Here is a 15,240-nt window from a genome sequence, read left to right on the forward strand (position 1 = left end):
CTTTCACCAGAAATGCTGTCAATAGCAGCAGGATTGGTCCCTGCATTCATTTCATCCTTCAGCTTCTATAAATACATTTCCATGATTTGTCTTCAAATAAAGAACAATCCTGAACACGATCTGAGAACAGCGAACAACCGTTTTGTGAAGTCTGGGAAGCAAGTTCAGCAAGGCAGCAATATCCAGATATGCTGACTTTCCGTCAGAAAAGCAGTTATACGGGAAAAAAGGACAAGGGAGAGAACATGATTCTCATGACTTCTTTCTATAAATGGCAAGTGATTTAATAACTTTTTGCTGATACCCAAAGCAGATAGCAGCCTTCCTGGCCTTCCGTCTTCAAACCTGTTGCTTCCCTGTATTTGGTTAAACAAGATTTTACCTGGCAAGCTGCTCAAGACTGCTAATGTCAGATCTTGACTGATGCAATGCACACAGAAAGCAGTTTCCAACTCCCTATTAATAAGATGAGATGATTAGTAAAATGTTATTTTTGGTTAGTGACTAGAATTACATATCTCACAGGAGCAGACAGTTCAGTACTATCTCCTCTTTACATCTCTTCCTAATGACACCTCAAACTGATTATTCTTGAAGTTTAAAGAAACACTAAATGAGGTTAGAAAACAATATATTATCTTTAATTAAAAGTTGGCATTTGGTGTGTTTTCTGTGAAGTATGAACATACCAAGATATCCAAGATAACAAGTAGGTTAGACAGAATACACGATCTGTATTTCAGTTCCATCTGAGCATACACCATAAATTCTTCCTTAAAGAAAAAAAAGCAGCATATTTTACAAGAATATTTTAGCAGAATAAAAGATTTTCAGCATATTGAAGTCCACCCTTTATATTCTCTGAAACAGCAACCAAAACAGCAGACAGTTAAATCCTAATATGGAATACAAAATCAAAGCTTTTTCATATGCCAGGGAAGGGGAAAACCAAATGACAAATTACAGAATCTCATCCCCAAGATAACCATGCATATTTGCAAGGTTAATGCTGACGGTTCGCACACACAAATGCAATAGTCAGATGCTGGTTTATCCCCTCCCCACCGCCCCAACAAAACCTTCTTTCTGCAGTTTTAGGCATTCACTTGGCAGCGTTTTTAGCAGCAGCACAACACAAAGCATAAATCATACTGAAATAGATGCCTTCCTGTCAACAAGAAATGAGAAGGGCTCAGTATGGGTTTCAGCTCTGTATAAAAAAATAGAGTTAAAATACTGCAAGTCCATGGTGGCTAGAACCAAATCACAGAACTGAACTTTCAGGTTAACTGAGAAGTTAGTCAACTTTGTTTAACATTAATTTAGAGTCTGTTGCAGGAAGAGTTATTATTACACTTTAACATTTGAATTAGTAGAACTGTACTTCTTCAAAGTACATTTAAACAATGTTTTACGAGTTACTCTAGTATCGCTTTGATAAGTTCTACATTTTTCCCTTTAAATATCTAGCCTTTTAACAGGACTTAGATACTCAAGCTTGCTACTTCTTCTATGCAATTTTCTTTATTGTAGGTTTTATCTTCTGTATTTAAAATTCAGTGTTTTAGCCTTCTGAGTACGACATCATCTGATTCTAAGTGGGTTCCCAAAAGAGCCTTTTGAATATTTCAAGGACTCTCAGAAGCTAGATTTTTTAGTCTCCAGACAGATATGGTAATATGAGCAAGCTTTTTTCTCATGGAAATTGTAGAAAAAGAGTTAAATAATCACTGTACTAAAAATCATTGTTCCAAAATATAACTTGTTTCTAAGATTACGAAGATTCTTCCAGGCTCTGAAATTACAGGTGAGCCACTTTTTTGGTCATAATTATTTGAAAAAGAAGCAATTATAAAAACTGCTATTATTAGTACAGGTCTTTGACAAAATCAAATCCATATCTGATATTAAACTTAAGTAATTTATTTTTCAGCTATTTAAAGTCTCAGTGAAAATTGAACAGTTAAACTCTTCTCCATTTAAATATACCCAACAGCTGGATTTCCAATAATTTTAACCAGAATTAAACATTTATCTTAAAATCGTGATTCTGTGCTAAACTGACCCTGTTTTCAAAATAGTTTTAGGCAACAACTCAGTCTGCAGAATTTTAAGTGACCTTTGCTGATTTGCAGTTTCCAGTCATTTTTGCTTTCGTAGCAGATTTGGTTGGCTTTAGCTTCATCAGATGCCTTGTAAGAATATTTTCAAGGCTTTTTTCTACGGAAAGAGGTACAACAGATAAACTGTTCTGTAAAACTGTAAGAAAAAGAAAAAAATGAAGATATAAAAATGGAAATGAGCAGGAACCATTTTTAAGTATGTGTCTTTATGAATGAGGCTTAATCACACACTTCATTTTCCAAACACAAAAAGTCTCTTGGAAATGTATTAATTAAAATTAAGTGCCATAGACAAGCAGCTTTAGAGGGACAGCAGTCCTTTTCAAATTAGCATAACACTAGCGACAGCCATGGAAATTGGTTTAATAACCTTAAATAGTTACACCCCAACCCTAACACAAATGGCCAYGGACAGCTCCAGCCCCCCGGGCTGCGGCTGTACCGGTTTACGTGGYTGTTCTGACATCGGGTGGGTACTCCGAGCTGAACACAAATCACYGAACGCACCTCAGTTATGATTATATAATGATTAGTGAAGCATACAAGGCACCAAAGCATTAAACGTAATAAAACAGAAAACCCAAGCAAACCAACACAACAACAAAAACTTTGCCAGTATGGGACTCGCTTGGTAGGTTGCAGCAATGTAGTCAGTACTCGGCAAGAGATTAGTAGTTTAGTGATGACAGTTAAGTGGCCCAAATCCCACACAAGTCTAGAGTCAAGTTGTAGATACAACAGAAAACCAAGCAAAAGGGAAAAGCAGTCTTTAAGCAATTTCCTTCCCTGCCATGTTTTAAATGGGTGTCCTTGGAGCTGAGCTAAACGTACAATAACCCCTTTTAAACACAACTTCAGCTTTGAGAGCAAAGCCCTCTCCAGCAAGTGTCCAAACACACAAGGTCAGTCTCTACCYACGTAACTGTAAACGCTGGGCTTAAGCAACATTTTCTGTGTGCTCAGGATCCATAAGACAAACTGGAGAAAAAGCAAAATCCTGCTGATGAGTTAAATGTCCAGAAGCTTTTTAAGCTTTTTCATTTACCTAACTTTACCACGCTGATGCTCTGCAAGGAACTGCTTTGCTGTCTTCTCTTTTTAACCTTACTTCAGCARGAGTTTTGCTTAGACTGCCAACTGGATTAGAGACATGTAGGACAGAGAGAGAAGGTATTCATGTCTTTTATTTGTTATAAATACATATAAATATGTTAAGTGACCTTTTGTTTTGTTTACCATGATGAGAGATGACTTTGGAAAAAATCATCTGAAAACTCAACCAAGCTGAGAAACAGGCAAAAAAAGCAGGCAGCAGAATACAATCAAAGACTTCTCTCAGTTCACGAATGGGTTCTTACTTTGTTTTAAAAGAACRAACAAGTAAACGCATCTTGTTTCGAAGTGTCTGTGGTTTTTATGAGTACACCATGCTCCCCCCTCCCGTGAGCTGGCCGACTGGCATTTTCATTGGGGATTTGCGGGTACAGTCAAATCCCAGCTGGGGGCATAGGAACCCCCCTGCCATGACGATGTGATTCTGAAACATTGCATAGCTCTGGGGCTTTTTTATTTTTTCCTTCCTTTTCTTTTTAAAAAGCTTTTTACCCAGGTCAATCATTCTAAAGGAAACTCACTGAGGTTTCTTTGCCAGATCCTTCTCTCCAGTTTTGTTTCAGAACTGCTCGAGAACTTTGTGGGTGAGAGCAAGCAGCAMGGAAACGTCATGCTCGCAGCCCATTAACAGGCTGGGAAGGAAATAACTCTACAGAAAGTTGCATGGGGGGGGTAAACTAAAAGAAGTTAAAAGTAGGTGTGTTTGAGTCCAAATAAACTGTCAAATATTTCCAAGAGTGGGTGGAAGGCGAGGGAGGGGTGGAAGTTATTTAGGAAAGACAAACAAAAAGAAAACCTGGACTTAACTGACGGCAGGAAGCCAGGGCTGATGGCAGTGGGAAGAAAAGCGCGCAGAAGACAAACGAACGAACAAAAAAACCAGCCCCCGGGGGAGGCAGCGGCCGGGAGTCAAGGCTTGTCGCCGCAGTGTTTGCAGAGGGCGGAGGCGGCTCCCGGGAAGGCAGTGCATTTCTCGGGGCAGCCGGGCACGGCGCCGCCGCCGAAGGGGTAGACGGCGGACTGCGCGAAGGGGTTGAGGGTGGCGGGCAGCGGGGCGCTCAGCGCCTGCCCCTGGTTCAGGTAGGCCACGAGGCGCCGCATCTCCTCCAGRGCCTGCGCCTGCATGAGGATGTAGTTCTTGGCCAGGAGGAGCGTGGCGATCTTGGAGAGCTTCCGCACCGAGGGGCTGTGCGCGTAGGGGATGACGGCCCGCAGCTCGTCCAGCGCGTCGTTGAGGTCGTGCATCCGCCGCCGCTCCCGCGCGTTGATGCTGAGGCGCAGCGAGCGCTGCTCCTTGGGCTTCTTGCCCAGGCCGCCCCCCTTCAGCTTGCCCTCCCGCTCCAAGGCCGCGCCGCCCTTCACCGCCGCCTCRAAGCCGTCCTCCTCGTCGCCGCTCTGCTCGCCGCTGCTCTCCGCCGACTTGCCCAGCGGCCCGCCGCGGAAGTCCGCCCCGCCGCCCCCCGCGTAGGCCCCCCGCGGGCCCTCGCCGCCGCCGCCGCGCACCGCGCCGTAGGCGAAAGCCGAGGGGCCGTAGCCCGGGGCTAGCGCCAGGTACGCCTCGCCGCCCAGCGACTTGAGCTCGGCCATGGCCGCGGCGGGGCCGGGCTGCCGCCGCCGAACGAGGAGGAAGGAGGCGGCGGCCGCGCCGCGCTGCGCCCGGGCTGGGGGCGGGCTGTGAGGGCGGCGTGGCCCCGCCGCCCCTTATATCGCGGAGAGGGGCCCGCTGGGATTCGCCGCCGCCCAATCAGAGGGGCCGCGCTAATTAGCGGCTCCGCGCCGCGGCGGCCGGGCGCCCCGCTGAGGTGGGGGGGGGGCGCCCCAACGGCCGCCTAACGGTCGCCCAACGGCCGCCCGCGCGGCCCCGCCCCGCGCGGCCCTGCCCCCGGCGCCGCCCCGAGCCTTGCCCGGGAGCCTCGGACGCCCCTTCCCTTCGTGCCCGGCCTCCCTCTGCCCTCGCCCCGCCGCTCCTCTTGGAGGAGGCGCCAGCGACCGCGGGGAAGCGCCGAGAGGCAGAAGAAAAGTTTTCTGCCTGCTGTGCGCCGCCATCCAGGCCCGTCTCGAGCCGCGCTTCTGTCGTGTTCCTGCCTCAGCCGCGCGTCTCGAAAATCACGGGAGGAGAAGCCGGGAGGAGCCGCTCCGGCCTCCGCTCTGCTGCTGCGGCCCGCGGCACCCTGGAGCTGCAGGTACTGGGAGCACCTGCCTGCGGGAATGAGTCCCGGAGGGGTTGGGGCGCCGCCTGCCTCGGGGTAGCGTGGGGGACTCCCACCCCCGCTCGCTGGTCCCAGTGGGTGGTGGGCACTGGGGAAGGGAGAGTTATCCCGGCGGCGGTGCAGCGGGCTCGCTGGGCAGCTGGGGCTGGGCAGGGCGCCGTGTACAGTCGTCCAAATAACGGGAGAAAAGATTGTCACCGTCAGCAGCCTCCACGCTCCAGCAGCTTGGGACGTGTGACAGTTTCCATGAAAGCTATGGGCCTCTGGGGACGAAAGGAGACCCTGTCTCAGGAATCTCAAGAGAAAGAAGCTGTGGAAAGTGAGCAGGAGCGGAAATGAGTTATGCACTCTTATGGTTTGTATTTGCAGGCTGGGACAGACCGCAGAGTAGAAACTCACAGTACCACAACCAAAATCAGTTCATGTAGCACAGCACATAAGCAAGAACATTACCTCTGCCTTATCGAAGTTGCAACTGGAAGCTAGAAGGGAAGAGAAAGCATTATAACTTTCTAGTTTAGTGTCTTGCTTCTAATATCAAAACTCTTTTGAAATGTGAGAGCAGATTCAGCCCAGTTAAGGTGACTTAACTGGGCTGAAGGTTTGCTCTTCTAAAATTAACAGGAAAAGGTGATTGTTGAGCCCAGCCTGTGTTAGACCCAAAGCAAATTAAGCATTGATTAGGGATGAAAATATATTATGGAGAGCTTTCCAGTCTTATTCTCAGGGAAAACCAGAGAAGTGAACACCCTGACTTGGAACCAGCAACCGCTAACTCATACATGTTGCAATAGGAGGCAGAGTCATGCAAGGTCTCGACAGCTGTGGGTATGGCTTGCTGATTAAGTCATTTTGATTTAGGTGAGGATGACAGAGGAGGCACCTGTTGTGTAGAGAGATTTCCAAGGCAAAGGCCCCATCAATTTCTGTTTTCTTCAAAGATTCATTTTGCTCCTTCATTCCACGTGCTGAAAAAAGAAATTTGATCCTTGGTGACTCCGTCCAATTCTGAAGGGACTCTTTGTCCTTCTCAGTTGTGGGTACCAGTAAATGAGTGCTAAGCTCAGAAAGGAGACAAATCTCCTTTCCTTAACCATTTTGATAACATGGTGGCCTGCGGCGTATGAGAAATCATTACTGTGAAAGAATCCTTGCCAAGACTTGGAGAGTGTCTGACCCACAGAGACACCTCATGGAGAATCCAAAGCAGTGACTGGCAATCATGAGAGCTGCATAGAGAAGGGTAAGCAAGGTAATTTGCCCTGCAATCTGCTTTGAGATACTAGAGAGGACCTAATCTTTACAGTACAATAGAAGGTCTGAGTCTCGGCTTTTGTTTTAGGAGTGAGACCACTCGGTGGTACTGAGTTTCAGTATAAAGATGATGTAAGAGCATGCCAGGCTTCATCCAGACGTGATACGTGTTCTCAAGCCTCAGACTAGAAAGGATGGGACACGTTGTGTGCGGTGAGGTGCAGATGCGAGTGGTGAGGTGCAGATGCGAGCGGGTGGATATTGCCTAAGGGCATACGCAACCAGTTGATGCAGATGCACCCGGTAGGCTGTTTGCTGCAGTAAACAATAGCTTGGGTGTTAAGGTGACACAAGGCTTTTTCCAGAATGTGGTTGGTTTTTAGCAGGCCCTCTACAAAGAGTAGTTAGCTTGTCCTTTTCCCACCACCTCCCTTTATGCTGTGTGCTAACGTGAAATGATGAGCTTGTCTCCCTTCCTCCTCCGCATCAGGGCCGCGAGTGCTGAGATCTGCAGTGACACATGCACACTCACCCGGAGTAACAGAGCTCCTGCTGCTGCACAGTGAGGCTGTTCCCTGTAAGTTTAAAGGGTTGCATGCCTACATTTCAGGTTAGTGGAGCACATAAAACTAGCTGCTGTGCAGACCTGGCCCTCAGTGCGTGCACAAGGTTTGACCATTGTACTTTTCACTGATCTCTTATCTCACCTCCCACATCTAAATCTGTTGCAATATTTTCGTGTCTCTCTTCCTTTTTCACTGTCCTTATCCGGCTTATCAGACCATGAAGATTGATTACTGGTTTTAGTCACTTGATTGTTTTATGAGAATTGGACCACTTAGACTACTGATTGGGCAGATCACTGTATGTATGCATAGTGGCTTTCAAACACAGGTGACCAGAGCGAGACTTCTGCTCGCTTCTGGAGGCGATTCCATATTGGAAGCGATAATAGACAGATAGAAGGATGTACTGGAAAATGATCACTGGCATAAATCTTTCTCATGAAAAATTATGAGCGGGGATTGTTAAAAGCAGGATTGTCCCCTGCTAGAAATGATTTACCTTTTTTGTAATGTGTTCAGATCTTGCAATGAGAAGGACTAGTAGTATTATAACATTTTAGAAATTCTGGTTGTACAGACACATTACAAGTAGTGCTAGATTCCTAAGCATGCCCTGTATCTAATAAGGCTAATCCCAAGAGAAGCAGTAGGCTGAAAATTGGAAGTAAACACTTTTCAGACAGGCTGTCTAGCACTTTGATAAATAGACATGTTCTTCAAGGGTTATTTCAACACCGAAGGACAGCTTGGGAGGTGTATCAACTACAAGAGGATGGAGCAGAAGGATTTGTTGCTTTATATCTAATCCCAAAATCCACAGTTAAGAGAAATCATTTGGAGCCTGTATGAATCTGAAATCAAATCTGGTTTAATGTGCTGCAAAAAAATGCATGTGTAAGGATCCATTTCGGAGCTCTACCTCAAATTTCAGCTGCAAACGTGAATATTTGAAAGTATTTGACCTGGTTTCTCTCTGAATACTGATGTAGCTGCAATCTGAGAAACAGGAATGTATTATGATTTGGCTTTTGATATGTTGGACTAGAACCATAACTAAAAAGGAAGACTAGACAAAAAACAGCAGAAGGGAGTGACTCATGGAAGAAGGTTGCAGGAAATAAAATCTCTTCTAAGTGCTTTGGAAAAATGGACATGTGCTATAGGAAGTAAGTTCATCAGGTACTATCATGTGTTTGTCAGTTTTAAAGTGGGATTTTTCTTCTACTGTTTTACATCTTCAGAACTTGATATGAATATTTAATAGTTAACAGCAGACTATTATAACTGCAATTATGCCAGTTATTATAGCTGTAAGTTCCTCAAGGCAGGACTCATTCCTTTATTAAGACTGAAAGAGTCACAACCATTTTATAAATAATAAGTAGTGCCAGTGATTTGATTATTGCATTCCCCGTGTCTACCTCCATAAATTAAAGGGGTTTCTGTTACCGTGACAAGGCAAGACTGCCTACAGACAGAAACACTTGCATCTTAACTGTGTACAGGGACCAAACCGCAAGCAGCGTGGAGCGCCCAGGCTGCGCTGACCCTCGTTTGCTGCCAGGGCCATTTCAGGACTACAGCTCCCGTGCTCCACTGAAGCTTGGGGACTGCTCTGGTCCCTCTGGGAACAAAAGTGAATTTGGGGGTTGTAGCACCTGTTACTACAGGAGCTTAAACACAGTTTATTTCAGTTTTGGTACGAAGAGGGCGAGAAAAGGATCAAAATAATGTATTTTTTTCCAATTTCAAATTTGTTTTTAAAGCCACACACCTGCATCAACCAATGCATCTTAGGATGCCACTGCCTTCGGTCTGAATCTCTGGAGAACTGGAATGAGATAAGACTAGGCTATGGAGCCCATATCTTTACTCGGGGGCAAATGTTGCCTATCACATGGTAGATAATGGGACTTCAGTTTTTAGCGTGGACCTATTATCTGAATGATTAAAAAAATTAGTTGCGAAGACTGTCACATCCTTTTAAAAAAATGATGGTTGTCTTGCTGGACATTACATCAGGGACATTTTTGTCCCCTAGGAATATCTGAGTTCCCATATTGTCAGAGGTCAGTTCACAAATGGATATTTTCCGGGGAGGCCGGCAGCTGCGGGGCTGGGGCTGGGCAGCGCTGGGCTGGCAGTGGAGAGCCCCTCGCCTCTGTGGAAGTCCCATGCTGACACCTAGCGACCACCTTCTTCAGAGCCTAGAAATCAGCTGGGCACCCACCTCCTCTCCCCATAAGATCAAGGCAGAGGTAATGCAAAGTGATAAATGTTCAGAGAGGACCCAAAAGGGTAACAGACACAGTAAGATCCATGAGTTTTTATGGATCTTGGGTTGTAATCCTGCATCCTCTCTTTTGGACACCTGCCTTGTAAATATGACCCTGTTCCTGGTGGCAGCTGTCACTGCAGCAAGCCTGACAATCTTTAGACTTTTTCCTTTTATTTGGACAAACAGATGGAGAGTGGAAAGTGAAGTGGCATTCAAGCAGCAAGGCATATGAGTGGATCATTTACTGTGGAGTCCAAATTATGCTAGGACAAGAGGACTAACTAGGTGGCAAGCTCAGCTGGAACTGCTTGAAATAGTGGATGAATACAGTCTGCCTCTTCCCTCAGGTGTAATAGTAGAGAATCAGCAAGAACAAGCAGGTAGAAAAAGCATAAGCAAAGGCAATGCCGTACTGATTCTGACTATTTGGAAATGGGTAGGTGGAGGACAGAAACACAAGGTAGGAAAAGCAGGCAGCGCTCAGTCTGCTGAGCAGCCGGCTGGTGTCTGGCCAAACACATACGTAGATCTGGACTAGCAATAGGTTACAACTGTTTCCTGGAAGCATCGCAGGAAAGTAATGAGAACTGGACCTCACTCAGGTACTAACAAGGAATTCGATCTTGGTTGCAAAATCGGCCTGAGAAGTTAAGGGATACAAAAGGGGTCTGTTTGTGATCTTCTGCCTTGCAGTAGCTATACTAATTACATATTCACAATCATATGAAAGACAGTGTAAGGTTCCTTTATTGGCTGATCCTGCAAAGCCCACCACAATTTCTAGGGCTTGTAAGAGCATCCCAAAAAGTCTCAGTAGAGTAAAATCGATATTGTGTTGCTCTTTAGACAGAAGTGATGACTCTAGATAAGGCCTCTGTAAGAAGCTGTTCCTTCAAGGACTGGCAGGGAGCTTTCTGAAGGGGACCTTCCAACAGAGAAGGAACAGAGATACATACAACTTTGAAAGTTAATTTGAGGTAGTTTCTTCAAAGTGAGACTTTATTTCAGAAGTACAGGCCTCTTAGGTTTTGCTCTGCTTATGTCAGATATTCATACTTTCTCCTCTTCACTAGGTGGCAGCAAGAAGATGGCTGTAAGAATCTGGAGGATTTTTTATTACAATAAGAGAGTTTACAGCTGGTTTCCTGTTTGAATGGGTTTCCCTTGAGCAATCCCCATACACACAGAATCCTCAACAAAAAAAACAACTCACAGCAAGTCTGTCAAGAGCTCTGGCACAGATGCCTGAAACATCTCTCTTCCAGACAGGAGAGGACAGACGCCTGAAACATCTCTCTTCCAGACAGGAGAGGACAGACTCTGCAGAGCTACAGGATTTGCTGCATGTTTTAGCACAGAAGGTGAGATTATTTGGTCTGCAGTTCCCTCTACTGGCAAATTCTCTACTTGCATCAGCCAAGCTCAGAGGCGGCCTGGTAACTCAGGCGGAGCTCCGGCTGCCTGGAGCAGCCACGTTGCTAAGGGGTACAGGTAGAGCTGAAGAGGGTTAGCACAGCAAACAGCATGGGGAGGAGGGATAGGACTACACGGGGGTCATGAAGTAGCCTTGTACATGCTGTGCTGCCCAGCCACAGTAGCCCCTGCCTCTTACGAGGGCAAAACAGAATCATCTTCCCTTTCCCAGAGCATCTAAACCCAGCTTGGGTTTGCAGCTAGGGTACTGGTTGACAGACCACATCCAGTTCTTGCTTCCCCCCAAGTCCCATTCTCCTTCTCCTGTTCTTCTGTCCCAGCCCCCTCAGACTGCCAGCCCTTCAGCACTCGGAATAGGTTTTATATGCCAACCAGCAACGCACAGAGGACCCTTGGCTTTGGCTACGCTGTCTGCATATTTGCTGAAGAGCCCTCATCATTGCCTCTGCTAAGGTAAGGGACATGCTTGGAAATTCATTGAGCCCTGTGGAGAGAGGAGAGAGCATATATTTTCAGGGAGAGTTTAAATACTCTTATGCAGAGCTATATCCTAGAACACGAAATCACTACTAAAGAGAAAAGAGAGAGTGAAGAGGACCCCAGCTGTCTCTGCAGAGCCTAAACAAAAATATTGCTTTCCTTTGCTGAAATCAAAGCAAAAATGCTAAACACAGCCCCTTTCTAAGCTAGAAGGAAGGCTCAAAGCCTGCCTCCTTCCCTTCTTCACACACTAGCTACCTCAGAGCAACTCTTACAACGTGACTATGCCTTCTGGTAACACTCCACAGCTGGGCCAGCAGCTGGGAACCCTTTCTTTGCCAGAGCAAAGCAGGTAGCCCTTCTAGGGCCCTTTCTGGGCGCAGGGGGCTGCATGTCACCAGCAAGCTGATGCTTAGTTTGCCAAGAACAAAGTACTGACAGATGCAATAGCAGGCAGAAGGCGCGGATGGGCTGACGGCTTAGAGCTGAATGACTATGGTTGTGGCATGGCTAGTGGGATGTGCAACGTGAATAGCAGTGCACTGTCAGGTTGGTGCGGCCTGGGAATCCTGGGGCTTTGTTCTGCGCTCAAGGGTAATACCAAGGGCCTGTTGCCATATCCTCTACTCTCAGTGGCATTAAGGGAGGTGCATGGGACTCTACTGCTAAACACTAAGACATTGGCTTCTCCTATCGAGTATGCCCATATGCCTGTTCCCTCTCTGCAGAACTAACCTGTGCATTAGGAAGGGTCATACTTGAGAGGTCTGGATGTGCCCGATGGCCTTTAAGAAAAACCAAGGTGGAGAAATGTGCCAGTCTGAGGCAGGGCTTTTCTTCTACGGCATCCTGACAGTGCATGCAGGACCCGTTACTGTTCACAATGCTGAGTATGGAATTGGGGCCAGACTTTCTTTCAGAATGTTTTTGGAGTAGGGATTTGAGTTCAGAATAAGGTCTAGACTTCTCTCTCAAAGACAAATGCTATGCTCCCTTTCCTGCTTTTCACAGGAAGGAGGTTTCCACTTATCTAGGTGCTTTCAATCCCATCCTGCAGCTTGAATATCCCAACCTAACAAGTGTGGGAAAAATTGGCTATTCTAATAAGACAGGGGAGCAGTCGAAAATGGATTAAGTAGGGATTGAATGTGTCTTGTGAGAGCCTGGCTATTGATTTCTAACCCTCCCATTCTGACGTTATTGCAGAAATGATTTTCTTCTGCACCATGCAGAGATTAAATATTAATAAATAGAAAATTAAAAAAAAGGGGGAAAGAAAGACCAGATCCCAAGGCATCCCACTGCACAATTAAAAAGCAAATGAAGGATTTCTAGAATGGAAAACTGTTTCCTCAAGTTTTCTTGAGCCCAGAGTAGAAACATAATGGGTTTTGGTGAGATCATTTGTAATATTTCTATTTAGTGTTTTGTAGCAGAGTTCTGTGAGTTTGAGCCACATCCCATTGCAGTAGGTTCAGTATAAGCATAGAATAAAAAATATTGAGATTTACTTGGATCCCATTTACCAGTGACCCATTTACTCACTGATGATGAAATAAGGGGGAAGATGCAGGTCTCCTCTGGCTTCACTTACGCTGCATCCTGCAGTCAGACTCAGTTCCATTAGGTGTCTATTTATTATTTAACATGGGGAGATGGAGAGACAAAGCTGACCAAGATGATTTTTATGTCCTAGATGTTTCACTTCTCACAAACGTTGCATAAGCTGCTACTTCCCATAAACTCTGTGGCTCCCCAGTGAAACCCACATCCTTGGGTCTCTGAAGCAGGAGAGGAGCTGACAGGCAACCTTTGCATGCAGATGAGGACTCCGACTGTGCACAGACCTTCCAAGAAAATCTGCTCCCCACTTTGAGTTCCCCTGTGAGAACTGTGTTTCTCATTCTGCCCCATCTCTCTCCACACTTTAAGGGAGTTGAGCGGTAATAGGATGAAGAAAGGGCATGATGCAAGTCTCCCATCTAATTCCTGAAAGATCAGTATGCTCTCTGCAGCACTCTACACATGGAAAACGCAAATGAAGGTTTGGAGATATTTAATGTAGAGGACCATTCTTTTTTAGGAAGTGGTTAGTGTGAGAAGGGGGCTTGCTAGGGTCTTGTTCAAAGGCTGTAGAAATATATGTGTGTCTGCCACTCATCATGTGTGTTCTCTCCCAGCATCTTAAAAGGTTGTTCATGTTGCCACTATACATCATCCAACAGAGAGAAAATCAGATCTGTGAACTATCTGTCATGCATTTCCATCAGATGTTTGTCTTTCTCTGCAGCATCCATATAAACAGGCAAACAATCTGCCAAAATGTGGGGCTGCAGGAACCAGTTCTGACCTTGAATATTGCTCTCTCTGTCTACTTTCACTGTAGCATTCTTACCTCCAATGCTATATTGCAGGATTTCATGAGCATCATGCGGTCTGCAAGCTCCAGGTTGGGGGCAGCTGGGCTGCATCAGCCTTGCTTTACTGCGTTGGTTCTTCTTGTCCCCACAGCCCTAGTTATGAATGCTGGAACCATCCCATGCTGCTGACAATGTTTTCCTGGCTATTTTTCTGAAGCAAGTAATTTTCATTCATGCTGTTGCAAATTCAGAGCAAAGTTAGTGACTGGAGACAAAAGAGGAAGGAAGACGGACTAACTCCAAGGTTTCATGAGTATAACCAAAAGCAGGATTGGCCCACTGCATTTCTGCACTCGCCGTCTGCAACAGTCAGCAGTGTTGCTGGCTGGTTTCCATTCTAATCCGATAGCTTTCAAGCTGCACAAGATGTACGATCAGTGCAGTACATCCCAAAGCAGCCCTTCTGTGACAGGCTTGTAGATGGACATGCCTTCTGTGCCTGTCTCTGTTCTTTTTTTTTTTTTTTCATGATCTCCCTTGAATTGCTTGGCCTTGGCTGGTTGTGGCAATGCCTGTGTCAGTTCTTTGTGGTCTTAATACTCAGCCATTTGAAGTCAATGCATTAACTTTGGATCGTGTCCTCATGTTACTGACCTCATTATGGTCCTGTGGCCTATTCTTTGTTTCCTCAGCAAAGCAACCCCAGGCAGGACTTTCAAGACAAATGGGCAAGCCTGTGGGAAAAGAAACCTACAGATTGCATAGTCCTTACTTGGGTGGCAGAAGTGCTGACCACCTTCAACTGATAGAGGAGGGGGAAAAGAGTTGTTTCTCTGGATTTAGGAAAAGATGGTAGATAAAGTATGTGAAACACATGGGCAAATGGTAGCCTGGCCCTGTGCTTCAGATACTGGCATAGGGCTGAGCAGATGGGGTTCCAGTCTTTACTCTTTTACAGATTCCCTATGTGCCTGAGGTGACCAAGATGCTTGAAATCAGTGGGAGTCCGGAAACTAAAGACTTGTGAGACGCAGACTTTTAAAGTGCTAGATCTTCTGTGGCTTAACAAATGACAGCCCATCAGCAGAGCTGGAGTATCTAATCATGTATGCTCTTAGTCTGCTCTGAAAATAAAACACCCTAACTTGGAGAGTAGTCCAAGAATGCTTCTATGGACAGTTATCAGGAATCAGCTGATGGGTGGTAACTCTATAAGCCAGCGTAAATCAATTGCTTTCTGTTGTATCTCCTACCCTCAGCTACTTTCCATGCTTCAGTAGCTCATCTTCAAAGTAGCAATGTTTGCGGTCCTGGGGCCTGAGAGGATCATACAGAAATGATTGTAAAGCACTCTGATACTGTGGCTAGTGCTAGATTCCCATACATATTCTCCAGTGTTTCCTGGTAAGAGGGTACAGCAGT

The 15,240-nt window shown here is 45.9% G+C and overlaps 1 protein-coding gene across 1 annotated transcript; it reads right to left on the bottom strand.

The window, feature by feature from the left end:
- Positions 1-4,145: 4,145 nt before the first annotated feature.
- BHLHE23 (basic helix-loop-helix family member e23) lies at positions 4,146-4,823 on the bottom strand. The gene has a single exon (XM_026056928.1). It carries the CDS (start codon positions 4,821-4,823, stop codon positions 4,146-4,148), a length of 678 nt encoding a protein of 225 aa, XP_025912713.1.
- Positions 4,824-15,240: the final 10,417 nt, after the last annotated feature.

Source organism: Apteryx rowi, unplaced genomic scaffold, assembly GCF_003343035.1.
Source record: "Apteryx rowi isolate R43461 unplaced genomic scaffold, aptRow1 scaffold_0, whole genome shotgun sequence".
NCBI lineage: Eukaryota > Metazoa > Chordata > Aves > Apterygiformes > Apterygidae > Apteryx > Apteryx rowi.